This window comes from Contarinia nasturtii, unplaced genomic scaffold (assembly GCF_009176525.2).
Source record: "Contarinia nasturtii isolate CC-2019 unplaced genomic scaffold, AAFC_CNas_1.1 Cnas_scaffold_129, whole genome shotgun sequence".
Classification (NCBI taxonomy): domain Eukaryota; kingdom Metazoa; phylum Arthropoda; class Insecta; order Diptera; family Cecidomyiidae; genus Contarinia; species Contarinia nasturtii.
This window is the reverse complement of record NW_022197486.1, coordinates 1,591,146-1,610,554: the sequence shown is the minus strand read 5'-3', so window position 1 is coordinate 1,610,554 and position 19,409 is coordinate 1,591,146. Positions and strand designations below refer to the sequence as shown.

Genomic DNA, 19,409 nt, shown 5'->3' with positions numbered 1-19,409 from the left:
TTTACAATAATATTACTTTCCAAATAAAAATCGGAAACGTCTTAAAATCAAAAAAATATATGTTAAGATCTACTTTGCTCACATCAATTTTAAAAGATTGGAATAAGTAATTTAAATCACTTCTTTATATGTTTTTTTCTTCTTCCCTTTTTAGTCTTGAGTACATTGAAATTTAATAATTTTTTTGTTTAATTTAAAAAAGACTAAAATGATGTTTCATGTGATATACCAATACTAATTGGCGAAGCTAATTTAGACCCAAGGATGCCAAGCAGGATCCATGCGACAAAGATTGTCTGGATTGTGTGCGGCCTGTACAAGTGTGCTCATTTTATTATTTTCGACATTATCGAAATACGAAATACTGTTGAGTCGGCCCATAATCGAGTTGACTGCTTTATTGACAAACACAATTATCTTCTCCATATCGACTTTGATTTCGTCATTCGATGGACTCTCTGGATTTATCTCACCACTTGCTTCCATTTGCATTTTTTCATCCTTCAGACGCTTTTTCTGCAGCGCTATGATTTCATCACGCAAAATTGCTCGTAGAATTGTCGGAAGCTGTAAAAATTAAGCGCAAAAATTGAATTTAGAATATGTTTTTGTTAAAATGAATAATCAATAATCAACAAATTAGAAATGTATGAAAAAAATGTACCTTAAAGTTTGGTTGAACTAAGCAACGTGCAGTTACAATGGCCGATGCGGTCAATGGTCCCGTGATGCCAATGCTCGACAAAAATTCCACGATATTTGGTGTCAATCGGAATGGAACCGCACGGTTAGCACCTAATTCATCGGTCGCTTCATCGATATCAAATTTAAAGTACGAAATATTTATGAGACCTGAGTCTTGATGAATGTACATCATATCGGCATTCGTCGCGGTCAAGTGTAATGCATATTCACATAAGCATGCCAATGATAGTTGTAGTGTAAACTGAAATGAGAATAAATAAATGCGATTATTTATAAATTAAAATCTATTGAAATTCAATCATTTTGAGTAATTTCAACTTACCATTTTACGGAATTGCCAATAGTCTGTTGCAGAGGTATAATTTTTAACAGCCCAATCTTTCAAAATTGTCTTCGGCACCATGGATGTTTGTACTTCACGTAAAATATCACGTAAAACGGTGTGTGTTGTTTGTGAGCCTCGTGCTTGTACATCGGCCAAACGTTCATAGTATCGTGCCAATGGTACATCATGTTCAATACCTAATTTAGAGCAACCATTTTTAAAGATGTCCAAAAGTGATAAGCTGCTTGGATTATCTTCAACCAAACGCATTTGTGGTGAGACGGCAACCACTCGCGGCACAGTGATGTGTAAGAATCGACGTGATGTTTCTTTTTGTTTGGCCAAATAATGATTTAACATTCGAAGCAATTGTAAAACACGTTCTTCTCGTCTGGCATCACCCAAACCGGAGTCATTGATCACCAAATATGGATAGACTTTGCCATTCGTTCCACGAATAAATAGACGACGAGCGGCCGTGTTGTGTTTCTGAACGACTTCAACGCGTGGCATAAACCGTGCAATTCGAATGTGATAGTGCGAATGACGCGGTAGTAGTAGTTCACCAGGTAGTTCAACCTCAGCAGTTTTCTGACTGAAATTCGATAAGTATCGACATTTTTCTTCAATCAAAAATGATTTTGGCAATTGTTTATTTTTCGATTCCAACACTTTTATCCATTTCTTGAGTTTTGAAATTAAATTATGCAGTTTCATCGATTGTGGCTGTGAATCAAAATCGAAATCCATTGAAAATTGTCCGCGCATTTTTTGGAATACGGGATCTTGTACAGTCGCCTGTGCACGTTTTGCAAGCGGATCTTTGGCATCGGTTGACGCAGCTGAATTCGATATGTTTTCAATGCCAATGCCAAATGTGGCAATCAGTTTTTTAACAAAATTGAGTGTGTGCGGTGTTATCTTAGCCTCGTTCACGGTTCCACGGTTTTCAAATGCAATGGCATAGCATTTGATCAGACCCTGTCGCAATTGTCGCAACACTTCTTCATACCAATTCTCACGCAACCATATCATCTGATCCACAATACCTTCCAATGCACTGAGAATGGTTGGATGAATTTCACGTTGAACATGCATCACTTTTGAGCAACGCCACATTGGCGGTGTCGCACGTATCGGACGCGGATTTGAACTCTGTGGTTGACCACCATTTTGTTTTTCGGTGGCTTTTTTCGTTGTTCTTGCCTTTTCAAGTTGCTCAATTTTCAATGTTAAATACAAGGTTCGAATTGGGAAGTAAACGGCTTGCGGGAACATTCGACCAACCTGAATAAGATTAAAGAAACAATTATTAACATTTTTTTTCGCATAATTCTAGACAGTTGAAAGAACAAACATGTAATTGATAGCAATGACTCTTACCTGACTCAATAAATTCAAAATGGCCGTCCCTTCGTACTGAACCAAACTGCAAAGCAATTGCTGAATCCACGGTAGCCAATGTAAAGGTGGAACACCAACAGCATATTTATCAAGCGCTTCCATAAGAGAAGATTGTTCATCGTCATAAGACAATAGCCAAAGCACTTTCGCCAAATATTTTCTAGATTTGCTTTCGTTTTGATGTCGACACGCATGTAAAAAGCAAATCATCGCACTAACACCAAGATGCATTTTTCGTGATTCTTTGGTGAATATTTGCTCCAAATAATCACCCCATAATGCCCATGCTTTGATCAATGTGTCATGCATAACAGTGGCGGCACTGAATGCTTTGTTTGCTTCTTCCGAATTGCCACTTTGTGCCAGTAGTAAACCCTTCAGTGCTGAAAATTCGGCGCTCATTTCACGTGAGAAATATGTCAGATTCGTTGATTCAATGACCTCAAGGGCCTCAGCCAATTCGCCACGACCATTCATAGCGGCTATTTGTAAATAGCATTTAACCTGTTGTCGAATCTTTTGGAAACAGTCAACAATTGGCACCGATGGTATTGTATAAATGCGTGATAATGTGTCTTGACACACACCGGTTAAACCATGTTTGCGTGCCATTTTACCGAAGTGAATAATTGCCTGTGCCGATGCATGAACGCCCAACATACTTTGATTACTGTTTGTTACAACGTCCGGTTGTTTTTCTAAATGTGTTGTAATAATTTGATAGTGATGTTGACGCCACGTAAATATATCGCTCCAATGTGACAAATCATCAGCAACGACCGGTAATCGATTGCGCCACGTTTTAACAATGGCTTTCATGTCGTGCAACGATGATATGCGACTTTGTTGTAAACCAGTGTGTATTTGGCATGCTTCTTGGAGTTCCATAATTTGTTGAGCGGCCTGCAGCAATGGTAAGTGAATATGAGATACAATGTGTGGTAATCGACGCCATTCACGCATACAAAATACCGATGCGATTTCAACGTATCGTTCAACGGTTTGCAATTGTTGTTCATCTGGATAGAGAATTGCCAAGAAGCCACGATACAAATTCACTTTGTATCCATCCTTTTTTGGGCTGGCGTGTTCGACACGGTTCAGTGCTTGTTTCATAATGTCCCAATCAGGTACACGCCATGCACTTTCCATGATCAAAAATGATTTTTTATCTTTGTGCATTTTAGCATAGTCCAATATAATGTCCCATTGATTTAGTTCTTTTGCACATCGTAACCAATGCGTTTCCCATAATTGAAGTTCACTATTCATATCGATTGGTGTTGGTCCGCTGGCCGCTTCTTGTTTGTATTTTGTCATGACCAAATCGTATGCACCTTGTGCTTCTTCAAAGAAGCCCATTTGTTCGTAGGCAATTGCTTGATTTGTTTCCGGATATTTTGCATATTTTTGCCATAGTCCAGCCCATAGATCTTCTTCATGCAACGACGAATACATATGCGACAATGGATCGAAAATGGCTGCCTTACTCATTTCGGTGGAACTGTAGTCGGTGATATCGGGATCAGCGTATTCGCCCAATTGTTCTTGTTTATTTGGCCATTCGTTGCACATATCTTCCAATGATAATGTCATTCGATGCCATAGATTGTGCGCTTTACCAAGATATGTCATTAGATTCGGAGGTAAATGAACTTGAGGCTGGCACCGTGATAATGCTTCGACAAAAGTATTAATAGCCGTTGGATGGCAATCTTTTTGGGTGACATGAGTTCCGGACGATAAAAATGGTACCATTTCACGAACCAATGATTGTTGTTGACCTTCATCCAAAATGGACCACATACGAGGGAATATGGACAACCAAACACCTTCGGCTAACGGTGTATCCATGTGACACAATTGTGCGCATGCCACCAAAAATTGTTCGGTACGAACTTTTCGATTTGCTTCCAGAAATTCAGCTTGACGACTTATTAATTTAACTAGTGCTGCATTTCGATTGGCAACTGGACGTTCACTTTCTTCGCGCCGTGATATATTCAAATCAACATTCATGTCCATATCGAAATTGTCCTCTTTATCTTCAATATTATCGAATACATCCGGTTGATCGTTGTGCACTTGTGTATAGATGACAAAGTCTTTTTTCTCTTCCGAATCGGTGAGATTAATGACCGATGAAATGCTTGGCAATAGATGGGTGTCATTTGCATTTCGAATTTGTGTTGATGTATTTGCTGTTAAAATCAATAATTCAATGCATTGTTTTATCCAATAATGTTGACCAATTGCGTCCCATGCTTGTGAACAAACAATATAAAGTAGACGATCGTGAAGTCGTCGACGCATCGAACCATCGAAAATTTCCAAGAATTTGGCACGAATTGCAGGTTGATTGCATCGCAATCCACTCAAAAATGCTGATTCCAATTTCGAAACCAATTCCGATTGCTTCAATTGATCGTCACGGTAAATGTAATTTATTAATTCCAAAAATTGTGCATTCAATTCTTGATCGTCGGAGAATCGTTTTTCAACGTAATGCATTAATTTTACCAGCAAAATTGATTTTTCACGTAATGTTGGTGCTTGTGTTACGGTTACACTGCTCGATTTATTTTTCATCCAATCTTCAATGATTTTAACAATGGCTTTCATTACTTTTACTTCGGACGATTTTTCGATGAGACCAACTAGAATGCCGCCAATGAAAAGTTTACGAATTTCAACGCCCATAACAACAACACGATTTTTCACCAAATCCAAGGATAGAATTAGCAATTCAAGTGCAAGTGTATTACTATTTGTGCCATCGGCTTGACACTGTTGAGCGGTCTGATGATGTGGTGATCCATTCAAATGTTCCTTAGTCAATCGATTCAATAGACGCATGAAGGGCATCATTAAACGATCAATATAGCTTGGATTATTCATACAAGCGGCCTTCAAAATCATTAACGTTCCAAACAATGATGACGGATTTGCCTGTGGACTCTTCTCAAATGTGGCCAAACCTTCAAAGATCATTTTACTGATGGTTGCATATAAAACTTCCAGTTCTTCGTGTTTGTGGAACGCATCGGTGGGGAAAAGGCCCATCAAACGTGATAATAATCCGTGCATAAGACGTGTAACTCTAGTGTTCGAGCATGTAACGCATGCCGAAAGTCCTTTTTGCAATGGACGGAAAATGGCCAAAATTTGTTCTTTCTTTAAAACACCGAGTAAAAATGTAAGAAGTTCAAGGCCAGTACAAATGTTTCCAAAGTTTGGCTGTGAACTTTCAACGCTGCTGAACACCTTATCCAACCAATGCAATTTCAAATCAATCGGTTGAGTCCAAACTTCTGGTTTTAATGCCATTTTCAATAGGGCAACACAACGACGCGATAGATTTTCACCTGGTGTCATGGCGCCGGGTGTTGGTGATGCATCGTTCACCTGACACGATAATCGGAATAGGAAATTGATGACTGTGTCACAGTGATGCTTCTCAATTGGCTCAAGCGATTCAACTTTTGCGGCTGGTGGTAGTTGACTTGTACCGGCTGCGGTCGGTGTGGATCCACTATCAACTGCCAATTTTTTACGCTGTTGTTCACCATCATCGGGACTAGAACGTTTAACAGCCGTACCTGAATTTAGTGCTTCATTCAATTCGTCGGATATAACAATGCCATTGGCTTCATTCTCTTCTTTGATTCGTTGCAATTCCCATTTAACAATTACTTCGGCCAATTCAACGGCCAATTTACGATATTCAAGCGTTGCGGTTGCTGAAAAGCCCAAACGTGTAATGGATGTGATCATATGTTGTACAAGATTGTGTCGAACGGGATAGTAGACTTTTGAATGGCGTACCACCAATTGTAAAATATGGAATAGTTGTTGCATCGAATGTCCTTCTTCGACAATGATTTTCTTCGTCCAATGCGTTAACATTGTGTGCCCATCTTCCATACGCAATGGCATTGCCGGTGTTAGCACTTCAAGCGATTGACGAACAACCGATCGAGCTTCGATTGCATGCCCTTTTAGCAACGAATGGAATACTTGCAATACAATTCGCTTGTGAATTGCGAGCCGTGCAATTATATGACTTAGCAACAAATGACCATGATAACGTGCCGATGGATCGACACAATTTTTACCCAGCAAACAGGGCCAAGCAAATGTCATCAATCGACGTAGTTTATTGCCTTGGCGTTTATTATTCGAATCACCATCGTGGATGTGTGGCGATGCTCGTTCAACCAAGAGGCATGCAAATTGTAGCAAAGCTATGCGCACAGCATCATCATGCTCGAATGGCTTATCCGGATCGATTACACGACTGATGAATACAGACACAACATTGTTTTCATCTTCTTGATATGGTGACGGTGGTGCACCGATCAATTTGACACCTTCACCCTTTTCAAAGCTCATGGCAAAGCATGGAATCAAAATTGTGGTCAAAATTTTCGCTTTTAGCTCTTGTGACAATGCTGGATTATGGAAATTTTCAACAAAATGGAAGAACACTTTACGCTTCCAATCAACGGTATAGTTCTGTGCAACGGTATTTGAGAGGAAATCACGTAGAAACTGAAATGAAAATAAGCAGTTTTTTTTTTAAGTTCCCTTCAATCCGATGAGTATATGAATCATTGAAAATTACCTGGAAATCGGGAATGAAGCGCAAGCACAACGCTTTCAATAGCATGAACAATAAATCGATGTCTTCGGTGTGATGTGTAAAGTATTTTAGGAAAATTTTTGAAATCAAATGCCACAGATCGCAAGCTACATTTGTTTCGCAACTCTGAAATACGCCAATAAAATCATATTTTAAGGATAAATTGTTAATCAAACTTGTTATTTAAATATGTTGCTTTTCGCTTACCTTATACAAATCAGTTTGCCAAATATTTTTCAATGCATTTACTAGCTCCGTTTGATCGGCGATCCAATTTTCATCAAACTCGATAAGTGTTGTAATCACAACGACCGCTTGATGTTGTGCTTCGTAGCGATCTTCATGTGATGCAAGAATAACTTGACTTTGAATAGTTGCGATTCCATCATATGGATTGCATAAAATCAATTGAATCAATCGATTTGATCTGGTTTGCATAACATTTCTGAATTCCTGTCCGCTTTCATGTTTCAACAGATAAATAACAAATCGATTGTTCTGTTGATCCTTAATGTTATTGTCGTTCATCAGTAAATCGATGGTGTCGCCGGGATATCGGAGTAGAAATTTAACTAACGGTTCACGGAATGGGCAAGACGGTTCGATCATTAGATTTTTCTCCGTTTGCAGAATCAATCGGCACAATGTTTCAATGAATTTATTTGTGGCAGCTGGTATTTGGTGGAATATTCCCAAAATTGTGGCAACTTTTTGTTCATTTTCGCCGGTTTTGGCAATTGCCAAGAAATTCTTTCCTTTATTGGCTGTTATTGAATTCTCGAGCATTTTGCAAATGTGCTGCAATAATTGTTCGCACAATTTTTCATTGAACATCGACGGGAACAATCGTGTCAAATACGAAAGACGTTTTGTTCCATTCAACGTTAAATTACGATAATCGCCGAGTGTTAAAAGCAATGGTCTCATTGCGCTGTGAATCTGTTTGATACAAGGACAAAAAAGTAAAATGATTATATTCAGAAAAATGTTAAATAAAAAATCATTAAACTCGAAAAATGTTGAAGAAATGCTCTGGATTCAAGTGGTAGTCTTCGATTTTTCGAAAGGTCTTGTTAGTCAAATAGAAATAAAAAAAAAAACAGAATTGTACTCACGATTTCTTTGTCAATGGTGTAAACCGATAAGAATTTTTGCAAACATTCAAAGGCGGTTTCTTGTAGTTCGGTATTGTTTTTCTCCAATGATTTGAGAAGCAGTTGTAAGATCTTGTCTCGGTTCGCTGCATCAGCCAAATAATGACAAGCAGTCAGAGTTTTCAATGCACTCTTTCGCAACGGAATCAAATTGGTGACATTTTTGAAGCAATCCAATTTGGTGAGAACGCCATCCTCTGCATTGCAAATTGTGATCAGATCGGGAAAGCATAGTTTATCATAATCACAAATTATATCGGGTGTGAATAACTTCGGTTCGAGTGTCGTACAAAATGTATTGCCATCCATTAATCCAATTTGAGCGCTGCATGGTTGGTGTCGCAATGAATGCTTTCTCGGTGGTATAATATCGGCAAGAACTTCACGATGTGGCATCATAACTTCGGTAATTGTTTTATTTTGTGCATTTGCGATCAATCTCAATGAAGACATCGCTTGTTCACGTACCATTGAATTGGGGCTCGTTACTTGGCGTACAAGCTCTTGAACAACTTCGTAAATGGCCTTGTTTTGTGTTGTAACCAATTCTTCATTTTTGCATTCCTTGCCCAATGGTACCATTGTAATTGTAAGCATTTGCTCCAAATAACTTTTCGCCATATCGATTGCACCGCTCGAAACTTCACCGGCCAAATCCATAATCACAAACATGAATGCCTTGAGAAATACGAAAAGATGTTGATACAACCATCTCATTGCCATGTGTTGATAAAGAAATTTCAATGCTGTACATCCGCCCATTTTTGCATACCATGGACGTTCATAGCACAATGATGACATGCGTTCTGCCAAATATTGCATCATTGGCAAACGACAGGCACGTTCTTTATTGCCCATAATATTTGTTGCTGTTTCCAATATTAGAACCATTGCCAAATGGCCGGGTTTGCACAGTTCCTTTTCTTCATGTCCCATTATAACGGCCAATGCGTCAATCAGAATCAATGGATCCAAACCGTTGCTCACTTGATATGCATGCTTGTATGGGAATGGACCGGCCTGTTGTGCGATTGCAACCATTGTATAGTGACGAACAACAGCGACCATTGTTGGTAAGACATATTGACGCAATTCTTTAGTAGCGGCCGCAACAAACATACCGGTCAATGCGGTCTGTTGTGTTTGACGGGCTTGCGCATCGGGTGATTTGTAATGTGGTCCCGGTGATGTGCCAATGCTACCATCCATAAATGAATTATGCATAAATAATTTCTGTAGCGTATGTTTATCGTCGTCCAAACATAATGACGCTGCCAAATAGCATCGAATCACTTCCCAACTTTGACGCCAATAGAATGGATCGGTTGAACTATTTTTCAATGCATTGAATGCCGTTTCGATGACCTTATCAACGGGGAATTCAATTGGTTTTTGATGTTCGATGAAATGAGCAATGATCGCTGTTGTCTGTGCATTCTTTTCATTGTATGCTAAACGCTGTGGTTCCACCATCATTTTACGATTTCCACCGCCAAATTTACCCAAAACACGGAAAGCAACCTGAGCAGCACTGTCTTGATTACGTAATGTATGCCATAAGGCTTGCATTAGATCGGCTCGCACTGGATGAATGTGATCGTATAGGAAATCGGGTTGCAAATTATCAACACAAAGCTCAAGCGTACGCAATCCTTGACTAATCAATGTGTATGAACCATTCAATGCGGACACCAATGGATCCATCAACATTGGCAAATACGGCAAGAGTGATGAAAGACGTACGGGAACTGTTAAACAGAGCTCAACAAATAGATCTTTCATATGCTGTTTATGGAAACCACTTTGTAAACGATTCAATCCTTCAAGTAAATTTGGCAAAAGTGGCAAAAATTCTTGATACAATAAATCATGACTGCCACCACCAATTGAACGGAACAATGCACGAAGTAATAAGAAATAATTGTACGGTTCTTTGGCTGTCATTGCCAATTCCATTGAACGAATCACAATATTATGGAGATGCGGCCGTAACATATGCTCATTTTCAGCAGGAAACAAACTAACCGAACCAAAAACTAATTTGAATAAGCGTAAATACAGATTCGATCGTTCAATATTTGATCCCATTTCTTCCATACGTTCAAGCAAATATTCCACCAGAACCGTTGCAAATAGAGGCGATGTCGATGGATTTGCCAAGAATGAATTGGCAATCACTTGTAATGCTGAATTTTTGTAGATTCTTTCAACCATATATTCGGCTGTTGATGCGAAAATTTCTTGGAAATTTTGATTTGGCATCATTAAAAACTGAAAATTAAAAAAGAGACAAAACAAAAAAACCAAAATTAATGGTTTTACTTAAGTGAATTTTAATTTAATTTACTAGTCTTTTACCCTCTGAAAAAGAGACATTTTAACCGAAAATAAACTTACCACTCCACTAAAATGTTCCAAAACTTCTTTTTCTTCTTTCGACCGTGGTACAGGCAATTGTTGTCCACTTGTTTTGGCCACTTGTGTACACGCTGCTCCATTTCCGGGTGCATTGATTGTATAAATGTCTAACGCTTCTAATGCCCAATGCACCAAATCGATGAACATCAAAATTTCTTTGGGCTGAAACATTTTCGACTGTGCACCTTGAACGGTGGCTTCATTAAATGTTGATTTACAACTGGCCAAACCCCATGTAATGGTCTTTACACCACAAACCAGTGTTTTAACCAGACTTCTATATTCGGATACATTTAAATTGGCTGGCGGTGGAATGCCAATGGTGCTCAATTTTGACGTTTGATCGGTAACGGTCAAATCCATTGACAATGTGTCACGTGTTTCTGTGGTTGCGGTTGTGGTTGCACCACTGGTGGCTGCATTGGTAGCAGTCGATGCAGGTGCAGTTGGATTTTCCGTTTTCATTGTTTTCCATTTGCTCACAATTTGTGGCAATTGAATTTTTGCAATGGTATTAAATTTCAATGTGAAAATACGTAGCATGGTGATGAGCAAATCGCGAGCGGTTGTTGATTCGGCTTCGCTGCGTTGTCGAATGCAATCAACTAAATTCAACAATAATTTACAAGACATGGTTTGAATGCTTGTTGGCAGCGATTCGTCATGGACATTTTTCGAGAATAAATGTACCGCTTTTGCTAATACATGAATATTCAAATGCTGGCGCACATGATGCACGAGATCGGCAAGCGTTGAATAGGCAAGCGGTCGCAATGATTCGTGTGTTGTCCAACCGCGTCCCAAAAGTAAATCTTCATCAAACAATTTATCCATTGAACCGACAAATTTGTTTCGCAATTCGGTGGCCAAAATGTGTCGAGCAGCGATCAACAGTTCTTTTCTCAAATGTGCCACTTCTTTTGGGCATGTCTGTAATAAACCGATCATGCCTTTTACCATGGCTGCCGCATGTAATTGGATTGCATCCTGGAACAGCCGAATGATGTATGCCAAAAATGATAACGTTTTAATTTGAGCACCCATAAAATCAACATACACCTCCTTATTGAATTGCGGTTGACTTCGCACCACCGGCGATGGTTGCAACGAAATTGTTGTCATGATCAATGGCACGAATTCAGAAACCTCTTGATGTACATATTGTTTATAGATTTGATACATGAGCACCACAATTATTGGGAGCTCTTGTAAAACTTTCAATGATAGAATACCTTTTGGTATTAGATTATAATTTGAGTTGCTTGTTTCGCCCGGTTTCTTTTCCACTTGAATCGGTGTAATTGTATAGGTTTCATTTAGTAATTGTTCTAAATTCACATCTTTTAAGTCTTTGACACGGATTGGCGGACGTGGCTCAAATATTTTTGGCATATGCTTCGGTAGATCGGAGTAAATTTGTTTGACCAATTGTAAAAATAGATGAATTTCGGGATTGAATTGTGGCCGATACTGTTTGTGTAGTTCGATGATAATGCGTAAGCATACCAACACATTCTCTTCGTTATCATTTTGCAGTAATTTCAGCATTAATGACAATATGCTCGTCACATAGGGACGAAGAATTTCAGATGTTGGTAAACGATGAATCATTTCCAAGATCAATTTTCGAACCTATACGGAGTGGAAAACAACGTTGATATCAGATGTCAGCGGAGAATAAATCAAATTGAAATGTGGCGTGAGTCAATCACGAAATGCTAAAAAATCAAAATAAAATTTTGTGTTCATCACTTACCTGCTGTAGATTGTATTCGGAGATGAATAGCGGATCACCTTCGTGTAAAATTTTGATAAAAATTTTCATTGAATGCTCAAGAAATAGTTGAAAACCGCTGCACTGTGTAATCAGTTCAAAATTTTCGCTCAACTCCTGTGCGGCTTTCATTTTAATCTCATCTTTAGCTGTTGGATCGCCCAACATTGTAACATAGCTGCGAAATGTGTTCATTTGGGCGGCATCCACTTGAGCTGCCGATGCAGCATTTATTACAGTGGCGCTAGCCATTATTTATTTTTGTTTTTATTTATTTGCCTGTTGTTCGGGGAATCAGAATTGATCTTATAAGTGTGCAAATATTTTAACATTCACGCAAATTTATGCTACTTTTTTATCATTCATTTAATTCATATTTACATCAATGGAAGCGGACTCTGTACATATTCTGTATCGCTATATCCATTAACGAAACAAATTCACCGAACTTTCGATATTTATTCACAAATTCACTCGTTTTTTGTTACTATTTTATTTTATTCTATTCTATACAATCCACGCACGATGTACGTGAATGGCATGCAGTAGTCTGTTTGTTATTAAACTATTCGCAGCGGTATGTTTGTGTGTGTGTGTTAGTAGTCGCGTGATTCGTGACTCGGTTCGTGTCGTGAACTGAGCGGATGGTTTGTTGAAGACAAATTTTAATCAATCATTTTCGATATTATTTCAAACAAAAACTAAAACACTTTATTTTATTTTCAATTTACATCACTTTAATACTCTTTTTTCACTGGATATGTTTATATTCGCACTACGAATTTATTTTATTTTACTTCGGTGTGTACTGCCCCAAATGCACGATACAAATGCGGTTTTCAATTTTTCTGTCAAACTAACTTGCCTGTCAAACAGCCCGAACACACATTACAAACAATCCAAATTATAGTCATTTTTGGTATTTCGGTAAAAACATCTCTGCAATATCGACATTTTTCAGGCAAATGGGAAAAACATTGACATTGTGCATTTATTATTATTTCATGATAATCCATATTTCGGTTGAAAAAACATATATTTTTTAAATGCACTTAAATTTTCATTTTTTTACGGATTTTTTCATATTTCTTTTGTCTCAGTGCCAATAACTTCCTATAGTTATCAGTATTCAATTTTTACCAAACTTTCAGGTCATAAAAGAAGTTAATTCCATTCTGTAAAAATAGACGACAATATTTTGTTATTTGCATCATATTCGTTAATTAAAAATTTCTTCAGAACAATGTTGTAGTTCGAAGTCTTTTCCTTTCAAATTTTTCTGTCTATTTTTTTCATTCGACCCTTATATTTCTGTATAATAATAATAATTCAAAAAATTAGAAGACGCGAATGTTCCAAATTTTTTTGATAAAATAATTATTTTATTTTCCATGGCTTTATTTTGATTATTTTTTCTCAATAATTAAATTACAAAAAAATTATGTATCATAAACATAAAATAAGAGTTGATTGATTTAATGTTTTCGTCGATTTTTCGTCTTTTCTTTAGCTTTTGCAGCTCGTTTTTCTTTTTTCATACGTGGGTCGACCACCTTGAATCGTCCCTTGACACCGGCTGGTCGTCGAACACGTTTGCTTGACAAATGTTTACGAGCCACAACATAACTGATTTCCTCCTTTTTATCCTGCGCTTTCTTATACAATCTGAATGATAAAAAAAGAAAACAAAAATAATTGTTGAGAAGATTGTACATTGAAAAATTGAAAGTTCCAATCATCAAACTTACTTTCGAATCTGTCTCATTTTTTCTTGTGAGCTAGCATCATTGCTTTCCATAATTGATTCAGCCTTCTTCTTGGCCTTTTCAAAACGTTTCATGGCACGACGCTTCTTACGTGCTTTGGCCTCCATTACTTTCTTAATTGGACGAACATTCAATTCTTCAACTTTCTTTTGATATTCATCGACCAAATCCTTTGGTACTGGCGCCTCTTTAACCATATGAAGTGCTTCGTCCTTTACAAACCATTCTGGTAAATTTTCATCATTGAATGTATATCGATTCCAAGCCGCATCAAACAGATCGCGTTTGGTCTTTTGACTCTGTACGATCATTGAGCCTAAAGCTAATTCTTGTTCGTTCAACTTGATTTTCTTAGCCTTCACACCGCTACCATCATCATTGGCCACACCATCATCGTCACTATCGCTGTTTGCGGTACAAAATATTAAAATTGATAAAATATTCTAAATAAAAAGAATTCAACGAAAAACTAACCTGTCTGATGTGTCATTTCCATCGCTGCCTGCATTCTCTTTATACTTTTGACGACGTAATGCTTTTTTGCCTATAAATTGTTTCACCTCTTTTTCTTTTTCTTTTTCGCTAGATTCGCCAAGAACTTTAACACCTTTTGTTTTGTATTGATGACTAAGTTTATCTAAATCAAAATCTTCGCCCTCCTCACTGTCAGCGTCCATCTCTTTGAATTTTTCTTTATCGAACCACAAATTGACGCGATGATCTCGTTTTGTACTTTTGTCACGAACATCCAAGTCCATCAACAATGGATTTTCGTCACCTTTTTTCACTTTTTTCGCCTTCTTTGTGTCGGTTTTCTTCTTCTGTGATTCATCATCTTGGTCAGATTCATCATCAAAACCAAGTCCTTTCTTTCCAAGCTCTTCACTGTCATCCGAATCGTTATTCTCGCTGTCATCGGAATCATTTTGATTATCATCGTCATCCGCATAGAAGCCATCGTCGTCCAAATGACTTGAATCACGCTCGTATTTTTTATATTTTGGAATAAATTCGCTGTTGCCAGCATCATCATCCGGTAAATACATATCGGGTGCCATATCTTGAATACTTTCCAACTGGGCGGCGCTATTAATTTGTTTCAAACTAAACACCTCGGAATCTTCTTCCTGTGGACCCGAATCACCTTTGATAACCATTTTCAAATTGATTTTTTCGTTAAGCTTACGTCGTGCTTCTTGTACTTTCTTTTTCTTTCGTTTTTGATCTTTTAAATTTTCCGTTTCCAATTCTTCGATTTGCTTTTCAATCTCTTCGAATTCCATTTCTTCAACTTCCTCTTGTGTTAATGGTTTCTTTTTTTCTTCGGTAATGGTTTCAACCTCGACCTTTGCTTGTTCTTTCGGATAAAATTCGGCATTCAAAACCTTCCACCATGAAATTAAATTTTTCAAATCTTTACGACCCAAAACTTTGATATCTTTACAACACTCTTTAATTTCGTTTGTTGTTTTCTTATGCGATGCAATTTTCTCATCGTCAAATACAATTTCGCTGACTCCCTGCAATGCCGATAGTGCTGATGTACTTTTTATGAATTCCGATGCCATCAATTCATTCCGAAGTGAAAAATCTTTTTCAGTATATCCTTCTGGCTTGATGCGTTTCTTTTCCGGATGCAGTAAGCTAACCGTTTTTGTACCTTCTAAATCAAGCTCCTCAAACACGTATTTCGCTTCGAAGAATCGCGGATCAATTTTATCCGGTGCAATGAAATATTGGCACACAACGAATATTTCAGCCGATTCTTTACGCGAAGCTGACGGTTTTGTGGCATGAACTTTCTTGAATAGTTGCTTTAACACCCACAACAAGGCATTATAATCTTTCGATCGAAACACTTTTGTAATGAACCAACCGCCATTGCGCAAAAATTCACTGGCCAATTTCGTTGCTTGCAGTGTTAAACAGATTTGTTGATACGCATCGAACAACCAATTTTTACCAACGTTTGGAGCACCATCGTGCAATACAACATCAGCCTTCCATGTTTGAAGCTCTTTTTTCAATGATGTTCGACACTTATCGGTGGTAATGTCTTCCACCAAACTGGTGCATCCGTTGATTGATTTGATGGGATACAAATCAACACCGATCACAATGCTCGAAATGGGCATATTCTCTTTGGCAACTTGCATCCAACCACCGGGAGCCGCACACAAATCGATACATACTTGTGATTTTTGCAAGAAATTAAACTTACGATTCAATTGAATCAATTTGAAGGCAGCACGAGAACGAAAACCTGAAATTCAACGAAAAAACACCAACATTATTATTCAATTATCAAATGGTTCATTTTCATTCGATTTACATACCAGTTTCTTTTGCCAACTTGTAAAACTTATCTTTACGATCCTTTCCAACCTTTCCTTTTTTCCCCATTTTGTGTTTAATTTGTTAGATACACAATTCGAATAAAAATAATCAAATCGACCGTTTAAAACGAAATTATTCGGTGAATTAAAGGAAAAAAAACACAATTCAATAAACGTATCGTGGTTTCCCGTTGACAAGACCCACGTGTTTATGGTGAGCGCAGGGCACAAGCATTTCACTCTATTTTGTATTGAAATGTCAGATTTTTATTGGTATTAGTGTTGCCAGCGTGCAAACACGCACATCGGATTGTCAGAATTAGTATTGGGAACATTTTTCGACCACGAGTACGCGAATCTGATCAAAATACAATTTAGCCGTATACAGAATTGTCGAATCGATTGAGTATTTTTCGTTTAATTTTTTTTTTTTTGTTGTTTCGTAAATTGACATTCCTTCAACATATATGGAGGAGTTATAGTTTGTGTTTGTGCTACGTCATATTATAGTTTATGTTGTTGCAGAAATGCCGATTTACCGGACACAAAACGTCATAGTTCATTAGTTTTTGTAGTGCACACACAATTATCACACTTCTATAAACATAGTCAAGACACAATCACACAGAACTATTTATGTAAACCACATTGAGTACACACTGTGTTGTTGAATGTAAACTCGCATGGATTGCTTTGATGTGAAATTTGAAGTGAAATACTTACTTGCGTTAATATCAATATTTGATTGTGAAATTGTGTAGATTTTGATTGTGATTTCGATTATTATCGTTTTTTTTTTTTTCATTAAGTGAATGTCATTCCATAATTAATCTTAAAAACAGCTTAGATTCATTTTGGTGATATAAAAAAATCACTCAACATGTCATCCGACCAAGTGAGTTGAATTTTCTTTTGTTTATGTTCATTCTGAAAGTTTCTTTGAGTATTTCCAAATACATTTTTTTTGTTAAAGAGGAATTGTCAAAACTCCCCAACATTTATGTGTGCGTGAACATAATCAAATTAAAAACCTCTATCGAGGTGAAGAACGAGTGACGATACCAAAATTTGAAACACAAAATTTCTGATATCAATTTTGTGACGAAAATAGTTGGTAGATATATTTTCTGTGTACTATGAATATAAACTTAATATACATCTACCAACTATTTTCGTCACAAAATTGATATCAGAAATTTTGTGTTTCAAATTTTGGTATCGTCACTCGTTCTTCACCTCGATAGAGGTTTTTAATTTGATATCAATAGTTTTGTAAGCGCTATTTTCCAAGTTAAAGATTCAAGACATATGAATTTGAATATTTTTCAAATTCAATGAAAATATGGATTTTTAGGTTATTTTTGGACCAAATTTATACAAAAAATGGTTCATAATGAGGAACAGAGGTATTTTTCAGTGGTATGTGGTATGCATATTGTTTTATCTTTGACTTGAGGCTTAAATTGATGAAATTTTCAAGAGAACCTATGCAGTCTTTTTCGAAAAAATGTCCGTTATGTGTGCGGTCAACGGTCAATTTTTGGTTTTTTGCCAATTTGCCACATGAAATTTTTAAGTCGCAATTGACACCACTTGAGAGCTTACTTTAAGACCTTTCGAACAAATATGCATTTTTCCTGGTTATGTCAAGTCTAGGTCCCACAGCGACCGTATGAAATAATGGCCATTTTTGCATGACCTTTTACATAGTTTGCCATTTATACTAACACTTTTGTAGATTTCTTTTAATTTCATTTGTGACTAATCGCATGCACCTCTTCCGACGATAGCCCACCTTCTGGCCTGGTGGGAGGGGACATAAGATTCGGTATTTTATCGATCTTATGCGAGGAAACTATCAAACATGTAGTTATTTGTTGTTAGGATTTCATATTTCATACATGTAGACATTTTTGTGAAAATTCGAATTTGGGTACATTTGGCCGATTTTTGGTGGAATAGCCATCCAAAACGGTCGATATTTTATTCAATTTTGTTTGGCTAGTCACAGAGCATATCTACAGAGTCATTGGAGTACTTTTTGGCCCATAAAATACTTCAAATGTTAAAAGTAACATTTTTTGTCCTTTTTGGCCATTTTTGGCCATATTTGCGCTATCAAATGCCATATCGTGAAGACAAGAATTTTTAGGGATATAAGCTATGCGGCATTTTATAGCTTAGACTTGGGCCTAAAAATCGGTGAAATTTTTAAGTGACCATGAAAGGCTAGTTTTCGAGCTAATGACCATTATGTGTCCGGCCAAACGGTAACTTTTTGGTTTTTGGCCAATTTGGCCACTCCAAATTGAAATTTTTGGACCGCAAATGGCTCCATTCGATAGCTCACTTCAAGACCTTTCCAATGATATGCATATGTCCGGGGGGTGTTAAGTCATGGCGCTTCGGTGACCATAGGAAAAAAAGTCGAAAAGTGACTTTTAGAGGCCGGCCATGGCCAACATGGCGGCCATACCGAAAAGTGCCGGAACAAAAAAGTCTTAGTTTTTTGTGTACTTTAATCACAGAAAGTTTCAAAAAGATCAAAAACAAGTACGCAAAATTGCGCACAGACACATACACATACCAAATGACTTTTATAGGAAAATCATATGAAATTTTCAAAATGCGTAATTTTTCGAAAAGATTGATCGATTTTGACGGTTAGGGGGTCGTTGGAAAGGTATTGAGCTCTAGAATACGAATATCGATGTTTCAGGGGTCGACGACCTCATTTAGTGCCATCTATGGCCATAAAACTGAATTTTGACCCTTTTCTTGAAAGGACCATATTTTGAAGACAGGTGGACCGATTTTCGAATTTTTTTTTTCTTGATCTATGGCCCAAGGGCTTTCCAACCATACAACAATCGCGGCTGAAGGCC

The 19,409-nt window shown here is 37.4% G+C and overlaps 3 protein-coding genes across 3 annotated transcripts in view; 1 reads left to right on the top strand and 2 right to left on the bottom strand.

Annotated features, from left to right (window-relative positions):
* Window positions 1–45: 45 nt before the first annotated feature.
* Window positions 46–13,262, bottom strand: LOC116341613 (transcription-associated protein 1). The gene is made up of 10 exons (XM_031768788.1): window positions 12,804–13,262; window positions 12,405–12,701; window positions 10,628–12,280; window positions 8,192–10,501; window positions 7,284–8,015; window positions 7,059–7,202; window positions 2,414–6,985; window positions 1,028–2,317; window positions 665–946; window positions 46–567 (listed from the first exon to the last, which is right to left on the bottom strand). Exons 2-10 carry the CDS (start codon window positions 12,672–12,674, stop codon window positions 253–255), a joined length of 11,568 nt encoding a protein of 3,855 aa, XP_031624648.1. The 5' UTR covers window positions 12,675–12,701; window positions 12,804–13,262; the 3' UTR covers window positions 46–252.
* A 597-nt stretch (window positions 13,263–13,859) lies between these two features.
* Window positions 13,860–17,001, bottom strand: LOC116341633 (pre-rRNA 2'-O-ribose RNA methyltransferase FTSJ3). The gene is made up of 4 exons (XM_031768812.1): window positions 16,525–17,001; window positions 14,663–16,451; window positions 14,171–14,593; window positions 13,860–14,087 (listed from the first exon to the last, which is right to left on the bottom strand). Exons 1-4 carry the CDS (start codon window positions 16,589–16,591, stop codon window positions 13,898–13,900), a joined length of 2,469 nt encoding a protein of 822 aa, XP_031624672.1. The 5' UTR covers window positions 16,592–17,001; the 3' UTR covers window positions 13,860–13,897.
* The window catches only part of LOC116341623 (endoribonuclease Dicer-like), a 14,792-nt gene continuing 12,251 nt past the window's right edge, over window positions 16,869–19,409 (top strand). The window contains exon 1 of the mRNA XM_031768799.1: window positions 16,869–17,419. Coding sequence (XP_031624659.1) covers window positions 17,405–17,419 — 15 coding nt within the window. The 5' untranslated portion in view covers window positions 16,869–17,404. The remainder of the gene's footprint in view (window positions 17,420–19,409) is intronic.

What these genes read in the sequence shown, in the direction of transcription:
- LOC116341613 (XM_031768788.1), bottom strand. Translation starts at nt 12,674, where the DNA reads ATGGCTAGCGCCACTGTAATAAATGCTGCATCGGCAGCTCAAGTGGAT. An exon ending in TGGAACATTTTAGTGGAGTG is followed by an intron (nt 10,502 to 10,627) that starts GTAAGTTTATTT and finishes TTTAATTTTCAG; the next exon opens with TTTTTAATGATGCCAAATCA. An exon ending in TAGTTCAACCAAACTTTAAG is followed by an intron (nt 568 to 664) that starts GTACATTTTTTT and finishes TAATTTTTACAG; the next exon opens with CTTCCGACAATTCTACGAGC.
- LOC116341633 (XM_031768812.1), bottom strand. Translation starts at nt 16,591, where the DNA reads ATGGGGAAAAAAGGAAAGGTTGGAAAGGATCGTAAAGATAAGTTTTAC. An exon ending in CAAGTTGGCAAAAGAAACTG is followed by an intron (nt 16,452 to 16,524) that starts GTATGTAAATCG and finishes GTTGAATTTCAG; the next exon opens with GTTTTCGTTCTCGTGCTGCC. An exon ending in AAAATGAGACAGATTCGAAA is followed by an intron (nt 14,088 to 14,170) that starts GTAAGTTTGATG and finishes TTTATCATTCAG; the next exon opens with ATTGTATAAGAAAGCGCAGG.